This window comes from Phocoena phocoena, chromosome 18 (assembly GCF_963924675.1).
Source record: "Phocoena phocoena chromosome 18, mPhoPho1.1, whole genome shotgun sequence".
Lineage (NCBI taxonomy): Eukaryota > Metazoa > Chordata > Mammalia > Artiodactyla > Phocoenidae > Phocoena > Phocoena phocoena.
Window position 1 is genome coordinate 19,074,693 of NC_089236.1, and position 25,417 is coordinate 19,100,109.

The 25,417-nt window shown below is 36.8% G+C and overlaps 1 protein-coding gene across 1 annotated transcript; it reads right to left on the minus strand.

The window, feature by feature from the left end:
* On the minus strand, positions 1-24,801 carry ITM2B (integral membrane protein 2B). The gene is made up of 6 exons (XM_065895886.1): positions 24,519-24,801; positions 5,145-5,273; positions 3,463-3,669; positions 2,545-2,655; positions 1,905-2,055; positions 1-768 (listed from the first exon to the last, which is right to left on the minus strand). Exons 1-6 carry the CDS (start codon positions 24,633-24,635, stop codon positions 683-685), a joined length of 801 nt encoding a protein of 266 aa, XP_065751958.1. The 5' UTR covers positions 24,636-24,801; the 3' UTR covers positions 1-682.
* Between the last annotated feature and the right edge of the window lie 616 nt (positions 24,802-25,417).

Genomic DNA, 25,417 nt, shown 5'->3' on the forward strand with positions numbered 1-25,417 from the left:
TTTGGTTTTATTATGTGGGAAAAACAACACACAGTCCTTTAGTCAAACAACTTTGTGATATTTATATTCCATTGCACAGGTATAGATTATACAAATTAGTAATACAAGTTATTTCTTAAATTCCAAACATTTTCTAAAATATTATTATACCAGATGCCTAGGATATTAAAACATCAAGGTGGAAATCATACTCTAAATAGTTAAATATGCCACTGAAAATACTACACATTTTAATTAGAGGAAAATTAAAATGTGTGCTCAAATGCTCTAACAAACTAAGTAGCAGGGCAACAACTACAAATAAGTCACTGTGGTCCATTTTTACGTATGCATGTATATGATTATTAGATAACCCCTCCTCTTGAAAATGCATAATTAAAACATAAAAATCTGGATAAATGAATTAATGAAATTTAAACTCTTCCTAAGATCTACGGTGAAGTGTACTATTACCTATGACTTCATACAACTACTAATTCAAGATAAAAGACACCACACTTGGAAAGAAAAAAAGATTTTTTAAAGATAATGGTTTTAATTGAGTTAATGAGATGAAAAACCGTGAAGCCCTGTGTTCTACTTACATGAAAGAAGATTTTAAAAAATTATCACTGCACAAAATACAAAGGGTGGGGTTATGCTGTGGTGTTAAATTTTTCTCCGTAATATTTTTCTTCACTGTTCAAGAACAAATTAAAGTTTCCACAGCAAATTTGTTTTCAAAATGCCGAATCATAGCACAATTGCTGACTTCGCGTTTCTGAATACCTGTTTGGAAGGGGAAATTTTTTAAATTTCTGATTCTTCAGTAATAAATATTCATGTTAATTTTCAGTTATTATTTAGACATAAAAAATATTTTACTCTATATTCCATTAACTTCTATAGTTTGACTTTTTTTTAACACTGCAGAAGTAGATTTTAACACTGCAGAAAATAATTTCCCTCTCTTTTCTAAACTAAGTATCTTAACAGATGCTAGTAACAATAATAATGCCATACATATAAATTTATGACCCTGAAGGTAGTGGAAATGTTCTATGTCTTGACTGTGGCGGTGATTTGCTGAAACTCAGAACTACACACTAAAAAGGGTGAATTGTATTATATGTAAAATTATGACTTTAAAAAAAACTATGAACCATAAGATCATTTTAAAATGAAAGAAATCAAGCAGCAGGCTTCAGGTGACTCACCAGCCCAATGTGGGAGAACAGTATTACCAAAAGTGCTAACAGAAAGCCAGGAACGCTCTTTAACTAGGTGCCACAATTTCAGAGAAATCACACCATCGTGTATCTGCATGGCACTCCTTACTTTCTAGAGCTCTGTCACGTGTACTTTCATTTTATTTTTACAATGATCTTGAAAAAAAATGGGGAGATAATGTCATCACGTGAGAAAACAAAGGTGAAGTGATTTGGCAAAGCTACATTAGTTGTGTCAATGCTCTTAATTCTTCAGCCAAATTCCTTTCGAACTAACCTGACTGTGGTTATCTTCAATGTGATCCAAAAGGCAAACTCTGCTTAGAACCTAGATCCCTGAGCATACAAATGAAGAGCTACTTTAGAGACCCTCTGGATAAGCAGAACCCTTACACAGTACAGCTCAACCAAAGGGGTAGGATGGAAAGGTGGACTGGGTGGCCATATGCAAAGTGAGGTAAGAGCACCTCAAGGGAATGACATTTCACATTCACCTATTCTATCTGAAAAGAGTAGATTTAGAATTAAGATGACTCTTCAGAAATCTAGAAATACTATACAATGTACAATATAGTTTTATTTTCTCACTCACGGCAAGTGTATTGGTAACAATGACTAGCTTACATCTAAATCTAATTTAACACAATGAAGTAAAACAAACTTTTTTGCCAACATTTTAACATTAGAAAGCATTACCTTTAATGGTTTCTCTGCGTTGCAGTTTGTAAGTTTCCTTGTCATGGCACAGTCGATAAATATAGAAACCCAGGTGATCAATGTGTTCAATGCGATCAGTGATGACCATGTGTTCATGAATCAGATATGACTGAGGCAGATACGTCCCAGCCTACATTTGGAAAAGAATATATTACACAGATATCTCAAAACATACATTGAACAGACAAGGAAAGCAGACAAAATTCTTAAGAGATTATAGTACAGAACAGAGATTGGCAAACTACTACCCACCATCTGTTTCTATAAATAAAGTTTTATTGGAATATAGTTGTGCCCATTTGTTTACATATTGTCTATGGCATCAAAATTGATTAGTTGCAACACAGATCTTATTTTTTAAAAGCCTACGATTTATTCTCTGGCCCTTTAGGAAAACTTAAATATAATTTTAGAAATTACATTTTAATTTCAAAATATAAAGTATTAAAAGAAAAGAGACAAGGAAAAAATCCGAAACCACAAGTCTTAGTTCCTCATTGTAAAATGCTTATTAGCCATACTGTCAGTAAGATGGGCTCCTACAGGGCTAATTTCTCAACAAGGAATTCCAAGATGCTGTAACAGCATCAATAATAAGAAGTATTTGAAAGTTTTATACCTTTATGTTAATAAGTAACTCCAACAGGTTCCTGGGTGGCATAACAATGGAAGTGTTCAGAGGAATCACATAGCATTTATCCAGCTTAAGATCTAAATAGGCTGTGAGTTTCTGGGAAGAAAAAGATATATTTTCATTAGATTAATGTACAAATATTACCAATATACAGACAGGCAGCAACTGGATTTTTAAGAATAACTTGTACTATTAGAATGTGTAAATCACTTGCATTTCCACAAATCAAGAATTTGGTGGGGTAGGAATGGAAATAGTAATGGGAGAGGAAATTTTGCTACTAGTAAATACAGTTCTTATCAGATAACAACAAACTATTAAAATTAACTCAAATAAACTATCACCTGATTAAGAGACTTAGTCCCCAGTCCCCTCACTTATAGACCCTAATGCCCTCCAAGGCATCCATCTATTGTATATAAAAATTAACTTCTCTCCTATGCATGCATCTAGAATAGTACTAACTAGTTACTACCATCCACAGTTTACTAAGTCACGCAGTTAACTAAGTCAATTAAATGATTTTGTGTTCTTACGGTTCAGATGAGAAACCTGATTGAGAAAGACTATCTCATAGGATGGTTTTGAGGATTAAAATGAGTTAAACTAAACCATGTAAACATTTAGATTTCTAAAAGCAATTTAGCAGCAAAGGAAGAACAGCACATGGTGTGTATTAAGACAGACAAGGCAAGGGGAAGAAAGGTAGGTTCACTGAGGGTCTGCTTCAGACAGAAAGCCCATCAAATGCTGGAGTTTATCTTGCAGGGCAGAAGAAACCCAAGGCCATTTTTTTAAAAAGTAAACCATAAATAGAATAAATCAGCAAATACTGAAAATGAAACTACAAAAGCATCAATTAAGGAACTTGCATTCTTTTACAGTTCAGGGCACCTGGCTCACCTTGTTAAAATCATGAACAATGTTGGCAGGATCACTATCTGCAAACTCTGGGACAGGCACGCTGATGAATTCAACCTCATCTTCCTCAAAGATCTTAATATTTTCCTCAATGGTCTGGTAGCGAGCAGCTGGGGCATCTGCAGAAGGCTCATTTAAGATGACATCATCCTTGATGTACTTTATTCCACAGTAGTAGACGTCATCTGGCTACAGAGAGTTTAAACACTATTTCAGCAATTCAGTGGAAGACAGGTTTTTAAATGTAAGTATTACTTAAGCTGCCACCTTTACCTACATAGCATTTTGCTTGCAAACTCTTACTTTTAGATGACAAGTCAGACGGTTTAATTACAGCGTTAACACATTCTTTAAGATCAGGTTTTAAAGAACTGTAAAAAACCAGTTTCAGAAGGAGAAAAGCAGCTGATTTCTCCTTTACTTTTTGTGTTCGACAAAAACAGAATATAAAAGCAATTATCCATCTGGTGACAAGTAAATCTGAAGAAACACACAGGCCTATTTCTACCTGTAAGCCTTATTTTTATAAAAGAATATATTCAGAAACCAGTAATGTTTTCCTGAAAGAACATACTTCTAAAACTTTTTGATGTGATTCACTGATTACATGATTTTTCTCTCATTAGCCAAGAGGGGTAGTTTTTCTGAAATTTCCACAGGCATACAAGTAGTTCTGATTTTGCCTTAAAATATATCACAATTAAGTGGAAAGTATCAGATTATAGCAAATCATTATAAAGATTTTTTTTTAAAGTATGCATATATAATAAAGATTAGGAGCATATAACAAAATGTTAGGTCAACAAATATCTCTGGACAGTGGAATCGCAAATGATTTATATAAAAATACATTTCTTGTAAAAAACTGCATTAGAAAGATGACTAGTATTTCACTAATATCTATCAACATGACATTATCTCAAAAAATATAGAAAATGAACACAAAATTTACACATCCTATGTAGAATATTTCACTTTCTAAATAAAATCTTTTTGTCAACAGTTTCTCCAAACTCTGGTATGTTAAAAGAAGTACACATACAGAATTATTGTCAGAGAAATATATCACAAAACACACATCATAAATCATAATCATTGTAATCAGAAGAAAAAAAAGTCTTAATCCACTGGGATTACTATTCTGTAATAAATTATAAACAACTTTTATCCTAAATTACTTCATCATTATTGCTGAAATCACATTCTTAAGAGAAACCAATGACTGGGGAAGAGGCAGAGAGAAGTGGAACTACTATACTCTGGGCCCAGGAGCAAAAGGCTATTGTGGGGAAGCCCAAAATGTCTATCAAATTATAGTTTATCAATATGACATTTGAGGCTGGTGTATCTATTCAACTGGCAATTGAAAATACTATAACTTAGCTATTAATTATGGTAGGAAAATTGAGAGTTAGTCAATTTTTAAAAATCATCCAGCAATCTATACCCTTTAGTCAGCAGAACAATGTTATCCTGCTTTTAGTGACTGTCTAATAGGTTCAGCAAACTTATGCTCAGGAGATTTTTTAACATAACTGTAAAATAGGACCACCACTCTGACTAAAGGCCACAGACAAAAAAGCACAGGCTTAGAACAGGTTTGGGTCAATTTTCTAATACACGTGAAGGAAAGGCAAAAATGTCCCTAGCATTTTCCCACTTACTTGAAGTGCAAAATATTTGTACAGGTATGCTCCTCCTAGAATGACACCTGCAAGCATAAATGCTAGTCCAAAGCACATGCACCAACACCAGGCTCTTCTTTGGCCAACTGGTACCACTTCATCTGGGTCCTAAAATATGAAAAAGACTGATGATCAATATCTTATCTACAGTCAGAATCACAGAAATGTCAAGCCTGAAAGAAACCTTAATAATTATCATTTTATAAACAAAGATATAAAGACCAAAGGAGTCAGGTCTCTAATCAAAATCTACCCAGGAATGATTAAGTGGTGGTACCAGGACCCAGCCTTAATGCCTCCTGAGCTGAGACACCAGTCTTTCGGGAGAGTTCTTTCTTCTAACTTTCAATACCCCACCTGCCACCCATATCTCTAGAGCAATAAATTACATACTCCACAATTTCTATTTTCTGTGCCTAACTTTTAGTGATTAAAATATCTTCTAATATTTAAAAATTCAGAAGAGGCTATACAACTTTGTCGTGCAAAATTCTGGTGCTGAGTCTTGTGTATTACAATGTCGGGGTATATGACATTATTTATAAAATTATGTGTTAGTCTGCTGCAGGTAATTAGTATTTCATACTAGGTACAAAGCCATTCCTAACCAAACATAATAAAAATTTACACGAAAACTGGGGACAGACCAAATAATATTAAACAGATTCTTTAAACAATTAGAATCTCAAAAAAGCAGGACAAATGTATTTAAAATAATCCTGTAATTCCACTGCTCTACCCTAAAGAATCCCAGTTTAACAAAGTTCTTCATTTTTTTTTTTTTTTTTTTTTTGGTAGTACACGGGCCTCTCACTGTTGTGGCCTCTCCCGTTGCAGAGCACAGGCTCCGGACGCGCAGGCTCAGCGGCCATGGCTCACGGGCCCAGCCGCTCCGCGGCATGTGGGATCTTCCCGGACCGGGGCACAAACCCGTGTCCCCTGCATCGGCAGGCGGACTCTCAACCACTGCGCCACCAGGGAAGCCCAAAGTTCTTCATTTTTAAGATATCAGTAGAAAACCGAGGAAAGATTTAGTAAGAAAAACTTATTAAGTCAAGAGACAATACAACTAGCACACAATTTTAGACTTCTGATTTTGACCCCCCTCAAGGAAATAATTTAGCACTGGAACATCATCTAGGGTCAGGATATTCAGTCAGATACACTCTTGCCCTTCTAACTCAGGCCCTCTACTGTCGCTTCAGAGTTATAGCTAATTTCTTATTGGTGCCCATGTTCATGTGCAAAGAGCTGACAGACAAATGAGATTAGCTGCTGGTGTTACATAACCAGTGGCTCAAGAAATAGTACAGGCAGCAAAAGAAAGGCTCCAGTTGACTTGAAACCAACATAATAAAAGATGATCTAGTAAGTAGTATGTGTGTACAGCCCTTCAAGTATATAACTCTATCCTTTACTTGGAAAACTCAATATGGGATGGATTAAGGGAGAAAGTAGACTTGACCTACACCTCCATAGATAAATAGGATATAACTTAAAAGTTAGGAAGAAAACCTGTATGAACAATGCTGGATACGGTTGAAGCAAGAATTCAGTGAGGGAAGAATGAAAGCTAAGGTTATGTTTTCAATTCTAAGATAAGGAATTTTAACTTGATACTGCCGGGCTAAAGCCCAAGCCCAGATGTCCCAGCCAACCAAAAACAATTTAAGGCGCTTGGGTTGGTTGACGTTTAAACACAGAATTTAACACTGTAGAAAAAAATCCCATTCAATCTAAGGATTGGCTCAAACACTGTGAGAGCATCACACTTTGCTAGGCATACCTGTCAATGTATGGTATGTATACTCAAGACAACAAGTACACTGCAAGGAAGTAGTGTGTACTGAGAATAAACCTAGAGGAATTTATCAAGCCATACAAGACACCCATCTGCGAACAGAAAGTTACAAGAATTCCACAGGAGTCACAAGGTATTATGAAACCTGAATGATAAAGTACATGTAGTGTTTTGCTTGAGCCCTTGTCTGAGATGAGAAACAGTTCCTAGCATAATTAATTTTAGGGTGGAGGCAGGGTGGGGAGACGAGAATGACAAATGGAAATAGTCATTTCTAAACATTTGGTATCAGCTGCTGAGATAGTCAAATGTGTGTACAACACGCCCCGTTTGGCAGGCTCTCTTCACTAGCAGCACTTAAAGGGATAGCCAAAGAGCATATGGGCAGACACTCATAAAAGAATATGCAGCCCCGAAGGTTAAACTGCTAACAGTGTCCAGGCCTTTTGCTCTACCATTTTTAGCAGGTCAACAAACAATATTTTCAAGAATAAATTATAAACGTCTACTATGTGCCAAGAGCTGTGCTAGGACTGGGCATGTAGCCTCTGCCAAGAAAGAGATCGCTCAGATCAGCCTGGAAAACAAATATACAAAAAACATAAATATGCCATAGGCTCTAACAGGAGAATGTAGAAAGCACAGAAGAAGGGCTGATTGGGAGAAGACTTCCCAGGGCAGAAAATACTGGAGAAGAATGAAGGACGAATACTTATTACCCATGCAGAAGACAGAGTGAAAGGGCATTATGTGTAGGGCAAAGAATGAATAAAATCATGGGGCCAGAATGTATGACATTCCACAGGTCACATGTGGTACGGCTGGAGTGCCCAGTATGGTGGTGAAGGGTACAGGGGCGAGAATGGAGAGGTTACTGGGGCAGGTCACAAAGGGACTTTGTGTAACAGGCTATGATGTTCATTCAAAAATCACATCTCAGGACTATGACAATAAAACAAAAATTTTTAATTTCTCAAGAGAATCTAACTTGTAAAATACCTCATGTACTCACAGGTCATTTGTTCAGCACCTCAACCACGTGAACCATGGCTTAAGAATCAGGAAATAAGAGTCTGAATCTCCAAATTACAGACCCAAAGTCCATGCACCACAATCATCTATTTCATAAAAGAGGTAACAGGTCTTCAAAGTCTAATCTCTTTTTTTCTCTAAATTTCTATAAGGTTAGTATGGTAGCACCAAGCCAACCGTGGCACTTAGTTGGCACTCAACTAATATTTGATGAGGGAGTAGAATGTAGAAAAAATTTTTTAAAGCTTAGTTATTTATTTTTTTAATGACCCCAAAGTTACACATCAGCAGCCAGCGTGACAATGAAAGGTGGGGGCAACATAAGAATTTATGACGCACAGGAGACTGTGGCTTTTTAGCAAAGAATAGTAGCCCTAAGCACGCAGCCCAGTTCAACATTAAGGGCCTGTTATTTGCAATGTACTGTGCTAGATCCTGTGGGAAATTCAAACATGATTAAGACACGGTTGAAATCTTAAGCAATTTACAGTCAAGATTAATAGTATGCATGACAAATAGATGACGTTCCTTGTTACAGTCTGAGTCACAGAGAAGGGATTAAAGTATATTCAAGATAGAAATGTTGTTAACCTAAGTGATTTTAAAATGCATTTTAAATGATTAAATTTTAAAACTTCAAAGAGTATACTTAGAGAAAAAAGCCACATGTTAAGATTTAAGAAAAACCCCACATGACCATCTCAAAATATGTAGAAAATGCACCTGATAAATTATAACTCCCATTCATAATAAAATCTCTTTGCAAACCAGAAGAGGTGAAATTCTTTAACATGAAAAAGGCTAATAATCAAAAATCTACAGCAAACCTCATATTTAATGGTGAAACTTCAGAATTAAACCATACCCTTTCAAGTCAGGAATATGAGAATGCCCACTAAAACTGATTCTTTGTTTTCATTCAACATTGTACTAGAGATCCTAGGTAGTACACAAATGATAGAACATGAACTGATTAAAAGATTAGAAAAAAGAATACAAAGCTGTGATTATGTCAAATGATATATAACTGTCTACGTAGAAAATCTGAGAAAGTCACATTATTCAAACTAATTAAGAGTTCAGCAAAATTGCTGAAGATCAGTAATTAAAAATCAACTGAGTCAAAGATTTACACATAAATAGTCCTAGCATCATTATTCATAATAGCCCCAAAGCAGAAACAACACAACTATCCACTAACTGATGAATGGATAAAGTGTGGTATATTCATACTGAATCTCAAAAACACTATAGTGAAAAAAAAACCTCCAACGCAGAAGACTACCTATGAAAAGGAAAAACTATAATGACAAAAAACAGCTTAGTGGCTGTCACAGTGAAAGGAAGATGGAAGAAGTATGAGGAAATTTTTTAGGGTGATGGAAATGTTTCATATCTTGATTATGGTGGTGGATACATGACTTTATACAATGACCATAAATTCAATCAAACTGTACACATAAAATAGGTGCATTTTACTGCATGTAAATTTTACTTTAATATGGGGAATGAGAGAAAAAAATACCAACTGAGTTCCTATATACCAGGCAATAAAAGAAAGTCTAACAACACCAAGTGCTGGAGAAAGTGTGGAACAATGGGAATTGAGGACTTTTGCACAGTAGACAGGAGCTGGTACAAATGTTTTGAATAACAATTTGGCAGTACCTAATACAATTAAAGATACATATATCTTATGACCCAGTAATTCCATTCCTAATAACATAACCCTAGATAAACACTTTTGTACACAAAAAGAGGCTCAATAATGATTACTGCAGAATGGTCATTAAGGAAAAAAACTGGAAATAACCTAGTGTCCACAAGTAAAGAATAAAGTATTATGGGTTCATATAATTAAAGTCTAAATGAAACCAACTAGCACTGTTGATTTTGAGATTAATCTCAGAACATAATGCTAACGCAAAAAAATTAAAAAAAAAAACACCATATATTGAAGACTTAAAAAACATAAAAGGAAAAAAACATATAAATGGTACTACAAACTCTTTGTTTTTATATGCTTGGATTATTTCATAATTAACAACAAAAATCATAAAAATCATAAGAAAAAGGAAAACCACTCATGAACAAGAGCAACTTCACTAGGACATAAAACTTGGCCTAATTTAAAGCAAGTCATAGACATTTCCTCCCCTTGTACTGCAATAAAACTGGTGCACCTTAAATGATGCTGATAAGGTAAAAGAACTCCCACAGGTGCTGTACAATTATCACCTCATTAATCTTCCTAAAACCTCAAGTTTTTACCCCAGTTTATAAATGAAGACGCTGAAGCACACACTGGCCTATAATCACCCCTCAACAGTAGGTACAGAAAGAAGTGGCTTCAAAAGCATTCTCACTCTTGCAGTGTATTTCTGGTTCGAATAAATCTTGTCATATGATAATAAAATTACTTAACCAATTATATCTTAAGCAAAATGAAGAGTAAATTCTGTTCTGGTACTTCAATTAGTTAAGAATTAGGTCACCTCAATCAGTTCCCTAAGAGGCTTCAGTAAATGTGCTTCAATTATAAACTTAACTCAGACAAAATGCAAGGGTTTTCATATAATTTTTATTCTGTGCCCATACTAACAACTCACACTTCACATCCTCTGGCATCTCTATGTAAGCCTTCTTTGTAGAATGAATGAAGAGACACTTTTTCAGAGCTTCCCAGACATACTATTTTGCATTATTAGAGCAAATGCAACAATACCACTTTAGGAACCAGAATACTAAAGAGGAAAATATCTTTTAGGGTTAAAAATCGTATTACAAAAAAGAAAAAAGGAGATGGCATAAAACACTTTATATTTAAAAAACAGAAAAACAGAAAAGAACCAATACAATTTATTCAACTCAGAGTAGCATAAGCTACTGAACCTTCAGAAATATATTTATTTAGAAATATGTACTTTTAAAAACACATTCAGGGGCTTCCCTGGTGGCGCAGTGGTTGAGAGCCCGCCTGCCGATGCAGGGGACATGGGTTCGTGCCCCGGTCCGGGAAGATCCCACATGCCGCGGAGCGGCTAGGCCCACGAGCTATGGCCGCTGAGCCTGCGCGTCCGGAGCCTGTGCCCCGCAACGGGAGAGGCCCCAACAGTGAGAGGCCCGCATACCGCAAAAAAAAAAAAAAAAAAAAAACACATTCAGTAATATCAATAAATAGGGGTTGCACAGGCCAGCTGCCCATGGATGTGTTGTTTGGCCTGTACACTGTTTTACAAAATACAGAATTAGCTGCCAACATTAAATATATATATAATAATTCAAATTTTCACAGATTTCTCATCAATGTTCTAGTTTTCTCAACTCCTCCCTCATCATTTTTCTTCCTAGTGAAGACCAAACATACCAAGTACTTTTCTACAGTGTTGCTTGGTTTTGAACCTTGATTTTCATTTCCAGCTATGACTGGGTATGCTTCCTTCTGAGAACCTAATTTTAAACTACTTCTCCATATAAAAGGGTTTTGAGTTCTGGGTTATAGAAACTGGATTAACATGGTGAATAAAGCAGCTGAATCCTTTAAGTGACAGAACAGGTATTCTTTTGCAAAGAACAAATCCAAGCATGAATGGCATAAGCAAACCAAAAATGGTGACAGAGAGAAGCTGGGATTGGACAAGCTCAGAAAAACCACAGTCCAAGAGCTAAGGGAATAAAAGATGGTCCAGACAACACCCAGTCCCCCGGACAGACAGAAACAATGAGAATGACAGAAACTACTCATGGTATAATACCATCTGTATGAGGTTCTGGCTAAAGGTTAAACGACAGGAACAGAAAACTGGGACAGGTGTGGCACTCAGGATTGACTACCAAGTGATATTAAAGAACATTTTGGGGTGAGGAAAATATTCTGCATCTTGACTACAGTGATTACACAAGTGCACGTATTTGTCAAAATTAACAGAATAGTATAAAGCTAGAAAGGCTGAAAATTTCAGTATGTAACTAATACTCCAGTATATTCGAATTCCTCTCCTTTCCCAACTTATGAGGAGCAAGGAGAGTGTCTTTTCCTAAGAGCCCATTAAATGATACTGAAGAAGATGAAAAAGATAAACTTTTAAGAAAGATAAGGATGAAAAGATTGATAGCAGACAAGAAATCTCAAAATTTTGGAGGATGGGAAACAGACAGACAAGTGGTATTTTAACTTCTCTGTCTCAATCACCTCATCATTAATGGATTAATAATAGCACTAATCTCATAGGGTTAGTGTGGGGATTAAATGAGGAAATACAACTGAAGTATTTAGATCACTGCTTGGCACAGAGTAAATAGTAAGTGCTAAGTAAGTGATAGCTATTAGTATTATCCCCACCACCATCTGACTTAGCTGGGAAAGGTAAGCTGAAACAGGTATCTTCTTGGAGTAAAGCCAATAAAAAGTAATCTACACCTTTCATTTTTTAATATTCCTTCTTTTTTCCTTTCATAATACTTTACTGATGCACAGAAATAATTTAACTTGTTTTGTTAAAATATACTCATGATTTAAAAATATATATATATACTCATTAAATTAAATTAATTAAAATTGCTTACAAATAAACTTAAAATATGTTCACCCTTTAAAAAACAAACAAAAAAGCAATCTACAGCAAAATACTGAAAAGGCCAATTAAAAAAGGCATTACTGGAGAGGAAAAGAAAATGACTTCCTATTCCAGTAAGAATTCAAAAATAAAAACCTTGGTCATCATTTAAGATCTACTTAAAAAAATTTCTAAAATGTTTTCCTAACTATACTCTTTGAACCACAGAACTTACACAGGCAATCATTCCAACTGATTACCATCATGTAGGATACCAGTGCCATCCATTTGCCACTGGTACATGTTCTATTCAGCTGGCTTCTACATTAGTTTTCTTTTCCCAGCGTGGAAAAAAGCAACAAAAAGACATGATCCAGCAACCTGTTCACCATTAATAGCAGTAATTCATTACCAAATATATTCTGCTATATGTAAAACACAAAAATCTATGGCTAAGAAGCTAAAAATCTATAAAGACACCAAACATTTGTTTGCATTTTCTCTTGCTCATTTAAATCAGTAATCTGAATTTTATTTTCTCATTTGACTTTTCAGGTAAGATTGATACTATCTCAACTAGGGTGAGAAAGTCCACATGAGAAATCTTATGTCTGAAATGCAAAAAGGGAGCAGCTTTCCAAGTGATCGGCATTATATGGATATTAATGTTACTGCATTATTTTACACTTGGAATAGGGAGAGATTTTTAAAAAGAGAAACTAATCTAAAATTACAATGTCAGGACTTCCCTGGTGGTCTAATGGTTAAGAATCCGTTTTGCAATGCAGGGGACGCCAGTTCGATCCATGGTCAGGGAACTAAGAATCCACATGCAAGGGGGCAACTAAGCCCACGCCACAACTATAGAGCCTGCGCGCTCTGCAGCCCGCGCACCACAACGAAAGATGCCGCATGCCACAACCAAGACCCAACGCAGCCAAAAAATAAGTAAATAAAATAAATAAATATTTTTTTAAATTAAAATAAATAAAATTACAATGTCTACAAAACCAATTTCTCATTAATGTCCTTTTTTGTTAACAAATCCTACAACACATAAGCAGCAAAACAGGAATAAAAAAATTAAAATTTTAAAGCCATTGCATAACAGTTCAACTACTGTGAGAAATACGAAATCTGAACCAAATTATTGGCATTATATAAAATTAGCACATGCCTAGGTTTAAAAAAAAAATAGGCCAGAACTATAAAAAAAAATTAGGCTGTAAATGCTTCTAGTGCTGGATTGTAATTTAATCACTTTTTACATCATTAGGGACAAGCAGAGTATCTGGTACATAGCAGAATATTAATATAGGAATACCTTAAGAGCCTTCTATTCTTTTTCCTACTTATTAATATTTTAAAAGATGACCATAATTTAAATATAGTGTTTATTCAATCTACGCTGAAGAGAAGTGTACTAATGATAATACTTTATGAAATTTCATCAGGTTTTCCAATTCATATTGGTGAGATTAAACAACAGCATTATATACAAATGATATTTACTGTTAATAACAACCTTTACTAGGGATTGATAAATTGGTCAAGATAGATTTCTTCTGCCACTGGCTGAATCATGAGTTCATACTGTTCCTAATAAGAATATCAACTGTCTTCCTAAAAATTTTAAGGACGATAGGAAGGCTCTACTCTATAATTCATCATAAAATTATGTGTCAAGATTAGAGGGGGAAAAAAGGAAACCTGTTCTGGACTCATTTTTGTACAAATCTTGGATTTTAATGTCATTCAACGAGATAACTATACATTTGTATTCAAATGAGTCATTCCATGTAAAATGCAAAACTTTTGCAGAGAAAATTCCAAGTATATTCTTCTAAAAACATAAAGTAATTCAAATGTGGAAAGTTACAGCTCCCATCCAAGTTTAAAAATTTGAAAGTTATATAAAATGACTACTAGAAAACATAATTCCAGTTCTTGAGATCAGAGATATTTGTCTCTCTAGAGTGAACATGTAAAAAGTGCCTCGAACCTATGCCTAGCACCAAATGCACGTACAATAAACACTCAATAGTCATTTGATCTTGCTCCCTTATTCTACCACTCTCCTCACCCTTGGATCCAGGGGGTTGTTTTCCTGTGAAAACAGACACAGATGTTTAAGTAGGCTGTGATTAATCTGGTTTACATGGTTGGTCTCTCTGAGTTACACCAGGGGCCTCCTGAAGGTTGAGGTGTTTAGTGAATTTTAAATCCCTAGTATGTGGTCTGGCCATGCAGTAGTAGGTGCCTCTGAATATGTGATCAGTGTACTTCTCAGAAAGAAAAGCTCCTGTATGAAAGAGCCATGAAAGCTCATTTAGTCCAATACATCATTTTACAGATAAATATAATGAGGCCCAGAGAATTTAAATAAAATTATCTGTGCGGTATCACCAAATAAGGCCTGACTTATCATCTGACTCCATGTGCACACCTTAGGGAAGGAAAATCATGGAGCTATTAGGTCAATGACCTACCTAAATAATAGGTTAGGCAAATTAACTCTGGTAATAAGTGACGTGATACCATGTTACAACTGGATAACACTCATATCCAACCAGAAACAACATAGCCTAGCCTGAGTTTCTACAGATTTTTCCTATCTTAATAGGTTTACTTAAATTGAGCCACACTCCTAGTAAGCACTATGTGTATGTGTTAACCATTACAACAGTAGTGTTCGTATTATTAACATGTTGACAAAATTAATAGAATTTTTCTCTATTATTCATCAAATTACAAAGGATAGTAACAGAAAGTATTAAAATCATATGCACATGAAGGAAAAACAATCAAGAAAAATAACTCAGGCTCACTAGCATATAAGCATTTCAAAATCAATGAAAAAGGCAAGATATTGTTACAAAAATGAACCTAACTTAGAGGAATAAAGCCACAAGGCAAAAACCATGAAGTTGGTAGTGAGTGAGTTGCCTCTAATATTACTCATGAAGAACACAATTTTGGAACATTAAAAACGGAGACAAGAAGATACCTCTTTTTAGGTCATCCTGTCTGACCTTAAACTGGTGTTAATAAAAATGCACATAGTTTCCATTATTATCTATTATTATCATTAAGCCCATTTTTAATGTTAAAGAAAATATTCTAATAAATCTTAAAGCTATGAGACAGCTGAGTTGAAAGTTCTATTATTGATTTCCAGTTAAATGGTTATCTTTACCTCCTCCTGAAAGCTCAACAGTGATAGTAAAGGGATAAATAAATAAACCTTAAGCCAGAAAATGGAAATGACAGAAAACAAAGTAGGTCAATAACAATTATGAAAGCTGAAAGCATAAGGAAAAAAATCTCAAGCTTCTAGAGGAAAAACAAAACAAAACTGGTCATATTCAAAGAACCAGGAATCAGAATGGCATCAGACTAGACGATAACGGAGCAATGCCATCAAAATGCTGAAAGAAAATTATTGCTAACCTAGAATTTTATGCCCAGATAAATTATCAATTAAACGTGAAGACAGAGTAAAGACTCTCAGACAAGTAAAGTTTAAAAAAATAACTGAGCTCAGATGCTTTTTCTTGGATTTATAAAACATAAGATCCAACTTAGGATGGAGGCAAAGGCAGAACAATTCCAGGATAATAATTACTCTCAGGACATCTGTGTAGAAACATACCTAGAATACAACTAGTCTGGGTGGAAAGACTGAAAAATGACAAATGAAATATCGCCAAGAAAAATATGGAACTCGGTAAGTTATCTGATAAGTTTGTAGATACAAAAGGCAATTATACTGCTGTCAGAGAGTATCAGGATGAATTAGCAATAAACAGAAAATTAAGCAATCCTCCCCCTTGACCCAAGAAGTCAATTATCAAATTCAGGGGTAATAAAAATGGTTTTGTACAAGAAAGAAAGTAGAATAAGTTATACTACTTACTCCAATGTAATGCAGTATAACTACATTAACTAGTAGTTACACTGCATTACTACTTACTCTGTGTAAGTTTCATGTCAATTATAGTAAAACCATGGACTATCAATTTAACCAGTCATTACTATAACTATACTAGGAGAACAGATTATGTATATACCATGTAAATATACAGAAAAGGCTAAATATTCACTTTCCATATTAGGAAGCCAGTAGGTAATATCTAAAATTGCAAAAAACACAAATGAAAACAAAAACCATGAAACAGCAAGTACTTAGAGCAGAAGTTCTCCAAATGTGCTCCAGGGACACCCTTTCAGGGGATCCACAATGTCAAAACTATTTTCATAATAAAAATAAGACAGGGGCTTCCCTGGTGGCGCAGTGGTTGAGAGTCCGCCTGCCAATGCAGGGGACGCGGGTTCGTGCCCTGGTCCGGGAGGATCCCACATGCCATGGAGCGGCTGGGCCCATGAGCCATGGCCGCTGAGCCTGCGCGTCCGGAGCCTGTGCTCAGCAACGGGAGAGGCCACAGGAGTGAGAGGCCCGCGTACCGCAAAAAAAAAAACAAGCTCTTGGGGTCCTCAACAATTTTTTAAGAGTACAAAGGGGTCCGGAGGCCAAAAGGTTTGAGAACCACTAATTTAAGAAGTGGGTTCCAAAAAAAAAAGTGGGTTCCTCAGAGACAGAGCAGGACTAGTATTTGCATTTTAAAGCTAAATTAATACTTTGATTAAATCCAAAATTAGATTTATAAAATTCTATCAACATCTATTACATAATGAGAAATATACTTTTATACAAAAATGGACATAGCTACTGAATGCTAAGGATTTTTAAGTTGCAGGAACAGCTCCTCACCAGAATACCTTGGGGAAACAGGGTGTTATTTATCAACAATCTTGTTATGTAACTGACATGTGAGGTAGGGATAAGCAGTAATGGTAACACAAGAAGTAATATTCCAAAACAAGCATGATTGAGGGGGGGAAAAGTGGGAATTTTAAAAGATGGGGATGGGGAAAAGCATTAACATTTAATTGAGTTTCTATGAACTAGGGACAGTTAATTCCATCACAAGAACACTATAAGGTTGGTACCACTATACTATTTTACAAATGAGGAAACTGAGGCTTGGGAGGTTTCCAGACTTGCCCAAGTTATCAGATCCAGGTAACAATATTAACTTTTGCCAGTAGGATCTAACACTATGTGAAAATAGTGTTAAGTTTGAGGTATTAGTTTATAAAAAACAATACAAAATGAATAAATGCTATGCTTCATTAATTTTCTACTTCTATCTTGAAGTCTACTTCTAGAAATCTTTAAGATGTAGTAGTACCAAATAAAAGTTTGAATTGTTAAAAAAAAAAAAAGATGTAGTAGTAATAATAGCAGCTGATATCTATTCAGTCTTACTCTGTTCCAGGCATTGTGATCAATTTTTTACAGATTATCGTATTTCCCAGTTAGCTGATGGAGAATCAGAGAGTTGGAATAATTTATCCAAACTAACACAGTAAGTCGTAGAGATAGGATCTAAATCCTAAAGCACAAACTGCATAGTCTGACTTCTCAATAAGTAGACAGTGTGGTTTCCTGAACTATACCCCTTTTTGGAGTGAGGGAACTAGGCCAAACAAGAGAAATTGATTATTTCCCCCCAAACATTTAAAAATATAAAAAAATCATTCTTAGATCATGGGTTATACAAAAACAGGCAGCAGGCCACAATTTGGACACCTGGGCCATAATTTGCCAGCCCTGCTCTCCACGGCAAAGGAGACTGTAAAATGGTGGCCTATGTCAGTCTTCAGTGTTTCTGCCTGAAATTCTGGTATGAATTGGTTGTTAATACTGAAAAGTCAAGTTTTAAATAAAAACCCTGATTGTAGCTTGCCTTTAAAAACTGGAGGATCAAGCAACACTGGATCCTTTTTTTTTTTTCCGATGAAAATGAAGAATATTCTAAGTTGTTTAATATGGGGGGAAAAAAAAAAGCCTAGCTTCACTATATCATTTGCTTGGGCCCAGGAGTATTGAGTTTGCCGTCTCTGCTTAGCATGCCTACCACTGCCCTAGATGGGATTGGGAAATTTTTTCCTAGCACTAATATGAAAGCAAGGTAAAAATAGATTGAAGAGAAAACTATAAAATAAAAAATTTTAAAAACTGACATGGTATATATAGTAGAAAAGAAATACTAGAGAGACTGGCTGACAAAATGAATTTTAAGAAGTGCAGACCTAGGGAGTTCGCTGGTGGCCTAGTGGTTAGGATTCTGGGCTTTCACTGCCGTGGTGGCCCAGGTTCAGTCCCTGCTTGGGGAACTGAGATACTGCAGGCCATGCAGCTAGGCCAAAAATAAATAAATAAATAAATAAACAAAATTTTAAATAAACAAATAAAAATTTTAAAAATAAATAAAAATTGCAGACCTCAGTGGACCAACTCTTAAAGTCATTTTTCCCAGCATAAAGAGGATTCTTCTTCTGGACATTGCAGTAAGTGATTTACTTAACAATGCAACTTACCTTTTTGGTTTTTATATTAAATAATTTTAAACATCATAATCATATTTAAAGCAGAGAAAACAATCTAAGATTTACGCTTTATTCTTAACTCGTTATGCAAAACATTTAAGTCTTGAAAAGTAATGTTGGCATTAAAAGTTAAAACATTCAAATATACAGAACTCCATTAAAACGTTTCATTTTTCAAAGTATGAAATTCAACTATGCCAGAAAAGGCTTATGCAAATATTTCAAAATCTTAAAGTATCAAATACCTAACGTCACACTTAGTGTCAATTTCCCAAATAAACTCTCTACATGTTTAACTTGAAAATGTTTAGGATTTATAAACTGTGCAAATTTAATTTCAACATTAATTTCTCTTCTGACAAATATATTTTAGCTTTAAGTCATATAATTACTGCTAGAAACTTATCAACGTTAAAAGATAAATATTAAATGAAAAATTAGAACATCCCTCTATCATAAAAATAGTAATTTTTTCATTTCTGAAACTCAAGATTGAAAGTTTTCTGCATAAGAATAAAAAGTCTATGTTATTCTTACTTGTTTTTCCCCCAAATGGCAGAATTATAGAAATACTTCATTCCTTCTTTTCCTCTAATCAATTAAAGAGCTCAAAAAAAACTTCAATTGTTTAAAAACAATTTTGTTCAACTGTTGGTAACACATAAAATAGAGGATTATACTGTAGATTTCTTTAAAGCTATTAAGTACACGTATCATAAATACTGATTAAAAGGGATAATCACAATTAAATGATTTTTTAATGATGTTCTTAGTGTCGTATCTACAATAAAATTTCTAATTTTCAACTTTCAGTTGCCTACCCTATAAAACTTTCATTGTTAAGCTCTGTGCAAGAAAATGAGAGCCAAGGAAATAACTCTACACATAAGCGTCTTGAAAACATAGCTCCAGTGTTGCTACTTTCTACAGCATTTTGACAAAAACCACCACATGCTGTCAAATCCTTTATTTTAACAGGCAGCAGTTATGGCCTGAAAAGTCCTTTGATGGTAAAGTCCTTAACTCCTTTAGTCTAAGCTCTAATAAAAAATGACAAGTTTACCGAAAAGTTTAAGAGGATGATGTCATTTTGAAAAGACACAAATTTTTCTGGCTCTTCCTCTACTGACACTATGACATACAAAGGAGTCCAAGAAGTTTTAGTTATACCATGAATTCAGAAAGTATTTTCCTTTTGGAAAAAAGAAAATGACTTTCAAGTAGACACTCATTTAAGTTATGGTATGAGAGAACAAATAAATAAAATGTCCCACCTTACATCAAGCTTTAGCAATACATAATGAAAACTTCTAAAGTTAAATTCTAAATCAATTTAAATAGGCCTGTACCGTGTGTTTCAAGAGATATTTCTGATTAAAATAATACTTCCATTCACTTAAACCTCTTATATGGTAGAGCTGATATTCCATAACATCTTACAGGTTTATGATTTTGCCAAGGATAATATACTTGCTTCTATCTAGTCCGGAAAAATAAGTTTAAGATGACACTGGGAAGACCCCAAGCAGGTAACCTCCAACTGTACGACATGCAGTTTTGTCCACCCTCTGCAGCTGCAGCAGCCCGTGAGGCGTGTGTACACAGGAGGTCCTGCCAAGTCACTTGGTAGGCACAGGGGCAATTAATTTGTCTCCCAGAACTAATCCTTCACTTCAGACATCAATATCCTCATGAAGAACTAAAATGCAGTGACTGTAAAGTGTTTGCTGGCCAATGTTGTTTACAGACACCTAAGTTACACAGCTAGGTAATCATACGCACTTCTGTTAAAGGGAACCAAGCTCCCCATCCCTTCTGTAAACATCAAAACATTTCAGTAAATGTCATCATATTTTATGTTCCTTCTCTGACCTCTACCTCCCCAAAACCAGAAAATACAATGAACACCAACACCACCAAAAGGCAAAATTACCAGTCCTGTTTATGCAAACAGAAATGCCAGAAAGTGTAAAGAATTAGGATCCAAGTAGCCATTTTGTGACGGGTAACTCAGAACTTACTGGGTTAGCAGTCCTTCACTTATGCTTCCATCCTGCCCCATCTTTTCCGCTCCACGAGCATTTTACTTTTCCTTTTAAGGAGGTCTGCAACTATAACTACGATGCACAGCAGAGAAGAGGCAACACTATTTATCAGCAAAACAACTTGCACGGATACCTATGAAGGAAACTTGAGCTTCTTCGACGCCTGAGATCGGGAAAGGCATTTCCTAATTAGGCATGACAACAGAAGTTGTTATTGACAACTACTGTTGTACAGTGAGGTAACCCAAAATGAAAATTGAGTGTATTACATAATACCTCTATCTATCTCCTTTCTGTGACCCATGGCTACTTAATATAAGGAAGGAATGTAACATGCTGAACATGGGGAGGAACAAAGGGAACAGTCTGATTAGGGTGAGGAGGTAGTTATTTTTTTTCACAGTTAAAACAATTCGATTCCTGCCAAATATAATTATGTAATTCTAGCATTTTCATAGAATTTTAAAACTGGAAGAGTCCTTTACAGACCATCTGCTCCTACCCTGTCATCTTACACATAAAGAAATGTAAAAACTTAAGCCCAAGATCAAGTAGTTGTGTAATGACAAAACTGGGACTTCCGACTCAGGACGTTAAGTATTTTCTTTGATATTTACATATATATAACAATTTTCCAAAGTTCAAAGTAGAAACACAAACATTCATGAATGAATTGCTGCCTCTAACATAAAACATGCATATAATTTCAAATTCACCTCTATTACACAAAACATAGGGGAAAATGTAGGGCAAGAATAACAAATAGCAAGCTAGTTGAGGTAATATAATCAATAGACATGGCTGTTGGGATTAATAGCTACTGAAAAGACAAGATTGAAAAATGGGACAATGGAGCTGTTTCCAGAGGGTCCTCACCCAGCAGTGAGAAAAGGGATAAAGAAATAGCAAAGGACAGGAGCAGTGTTAAAGTACTGGAATGTGTGTTACATAAGCCAGCTGACTGGAGTGGTAAGAATTCTTCCGGCATAAGGTCTGAAGAATCTGCATTTTTAAACCAGAATCCCAGATGATATCAGGTGACCCTTAAGAGTACATTTTGAGAAACATGGTTTTCGGGATATCGTGGTCTAGGAGAGTTAAAGATACTCAAAATTCTTGTTCAGGGGTTCTGGCCCATTACTAGCTAAACTGGATCCTCTCCACCAACCAGGCAAGGAAATGCCCCAGGCAAACACAGGAAGGCTGATTCTGTGCAGAATCCAGGGAGTCAAACTCAGTAGTTCCCCAGCACAGTCACCCCAAGGAGCCAGAGAACATTAAGGAATCAATGACCCAGCTCTAAGAGATCTTCCACAAATGTCTGTTATTAAGTAAGGTTTTCATTTACTGTTAAGTGACTGATTATAAGGATTCTAGTTTTAATGTAGAGCAGTATTTTGTCACTCACTTAAGAAGTCTTTGAGCTTATAGCTAGAAAAAGAATTAGTCATTTTGTATCTGCCAATTCATCCATGACTGCTATGTGGTTACAAAGGAAGACTGGCCCTCACAGCTTTGTTCCAGTATTTTTCTTTGGCTATGGGGATCTGAGAAAATAGAAACAGAAAACATAGCACAGAGCTATGAATGGTTACTTTTTTTCCTGCTGCTGTGACCATAGTATTTGAATACGGTGAAATTGTGAGAAATTCTGAGAATCTGAAAACAGGGTCACCATTTCAGAAATGACAGTAAATGCCAAAAGTCAGATTTAAAGCTGCCCAGCAAATTATTTCTGATTTTTGTCCAGAGTTTCACATCTCTTTCACTACAGGAACAGGGAAAAGCCATCTGAAGTGACATCATCCAATCCTTTCTCTCTCTCTCTTTTTTAATTGGAGGAGTTATATTTGTTCATAGGATTTTTGAAAAGACAAATAATAGGATTAAAATCTATCTAATCTCTATCTACGTATTTCAGTCTGTTATGACTGAGTACTTGACTATCAACTTATTTTAGGTACAATGAATGTTAGATAAACATAGAGCTAAGATAATAATTTGCTGCTGGAATTATCCTCTGTGGATTCCAAACATTTTCTCTTAAGATCAAGACGGTTTACAATGGATTCAGGAAAACAATACCAATACCAAAACTCTAATTCCTTTTAGGGAATCAGTCCACTTCCTATTTCAAGGCAAGAGAGTAATTTAAAAGTCAACCCCTAACGTTTGTTTTTAACTAGAACATTTCCAAAAAATAAGTACAGGCACATCCAGATTGACGTTGTATTTTCAAACATTTTTTACAGTGTGTTTTCCAGTAGTAGTTTCCATTAGATCATATAAAAAACGATTATTACTCATACTTGCACAAATTATTAGTTTTTTTAAAGTTAGAACTGCTTACCCTACTTATAACAGGTCTTGAAAATGCTAACGAAAAAATTAAAAATTACTCAACATAAATAACTTCTACAATTGATTTCTACAGGATTAAAATTTTGCAGCCTAAAGAAGATCTCGTAGAAAGAGGCTGTGAGTCTTTCCTTTTTATTCAACTTCTGAGACAATTATAATCATACCTTAAATGAGAATTATTGTAAACCACTAAAACTTAGTACAATCATGGTCCCTCTCCTGATTTTTTGCTTAGGGCTAAAAGGGGAATTTTGTAAAATAAAGGACAATTTTACAAGGGACGTAAGACAAGTTTGTTACGTTTAGTTTCACTTAGTGTAAGGGACTCTCGTAAAGATACTGATATCATTTAAAAGTCAATTGTGGGTTTTACACAGACATCCACATAGTAATTAGCGATCTTTACCGGGAATAATCGTTTTAATAATAAAATTAACAGCCAGAACCTACTCTGAGCAGACCGTCACCTTGCTTTCTCCTCTCGCCCGCTCCCTCGCCCCTCTCCCTCCCCAGACCCTACGGTGAAGTTCACCTGCCAATACCGAAGGGCCGTGGAAAAAGAGGAGATAAAGAAGAAAATGCTTTTTAAATTAACAGGCTTTTACAGTAGCTGGACTTAGTGCAAGGACTGTTCAGCCTAGAAACGAAAGTAGGAAGCTACAGAGGTGTAGGCTTGTAATGATGTCAGCCATTTTAGGCACATTATACTGGGAGGAAGTGCCAAACTCCGCTGTTGTTTTTGTTGTTTTGCGTGCCGCCGCCGGTCTCCAGATCGACCGAACCCAGTCCTGGCCCCGGGCACGGCCCCGGGCACGTTCCCGGACTGCACCAACGACCGTGCACTCGGCACCGTTCTCCAACCCTCCTCCCCGCAGGCCTCCCAAGCTCCCTATTTCGCGGCAGGCGCCGCTTTCCGCACCACGCACTTTCTTACAAAGAAGCTGAGCCGGACAAGCAAGGGGAGCGGCCCGAGAAAAAGGAGAGCTCGGCCCTCTCGGGGACTCTGTCCCGCGCCCCGCGCCGCTTCGGGCGCAGAACAGCACCGGCCCCTCGCAGCTCTCCCGCGGGCCCAGCGCCCACTCCTCCGACCCCCTGGCCCTCGGACCTTGCAGTCCACGGCGACCGCGTTGTGGGGGATGATGAGCGCCTCCTCGCTGCTCTTGGGCTCGCCCTTCTTGGCCTCCTTCTGGGCCAGAGCCGAGTTGAACGTCACCTTCACCATGGCGCGGTCTGGGGCGCCCTCGGAGGGCGGCGGTGGGCTCGGGACGCGGGCTGCGGGCTCCTGGCTGCGGCTGCAGCTTCCTCGGCCGGGCTCCGAGCACGGCTAAGCGGCGGCGGCGCAGGATACTGCAGCACCAGCCCTGCAGCCTCGCAGCTCCCCGACGAAGATCGAGACTGTTCGCTTTCCCCCGGGGGCGGGGCCCGAGGAGGGCGGACGGGGGTGGTGGGCAGGGGGCGGGGCCGGAGGAGGGCGGGGTGGGGTCCTGCGGGCGGACCCGATGTGCAGATCCGAGCGGAGTCAGACCCTGCTCTCTCCCCGAGTCGGAGGAAAGATGTAGCCGGGAAGGGACGAGCGCTCCTGCGTGCGGGCCTGGATTTTGCAGTTTTGAATTAGCTTCCAACCAGTTTACCTCCGTGCACAATGTTGCAGCTGTGTAGCAAAATCGGGTGAACTTTACCGGTCTGTCGCGGATAATGGGTTAACCTCCGGCAGCGCCAGGCGGACCCTTCCCTGCCAGCTGCCCGCACTGAGAACCTAAAGGCTGTGGAATTTGGGGGCCTCCACACTTCCATTTTCTAACTTTATTATGGAACCGACTCGGTGGAGCACAGAAATGTTTAATGCTCTCTATCCTTGTGACTTGTGATCGGACCTCACCCAAGGGCGTTACCTGACTCAGACTGGCCTTGTCTTTCTTCCCCCGGCCCCCGCCATCGCAAGGTCAACGGCTGCCCTGCCTAGTCCCAGAGCAGTTGGGAGGAAGTTTCTAGGCAGATTTGTGT

What these genes read in the sequence shown, in the direction of transcription:
- ITM2B (XM_065895886.1), bottom strand. Translation starts at nt 24,635, where the DNA reads ATGGTGAAGGTGACGTTCAACTCGGCTCTGGCCCAGAAGGAGGCCAAG. An exon ending in TTGTTCATGATTTTAACAAG is followed by an intron (nt 2,656 to 3,462) that starts GTGAGCCAGGTG and finishes TTTTCTTCCCAG; the next exon opens with AAACTCACAGCCTATTTAGA. An exon ending in AGTTACTTATTAACATAAAG is followed by an intron (nt 2,056 to 2,544) that starts GTATAAAACTTT and finishes TTCCAAATGTAG; the next exon opens with GCTGGGACGTATCTGCCTCA.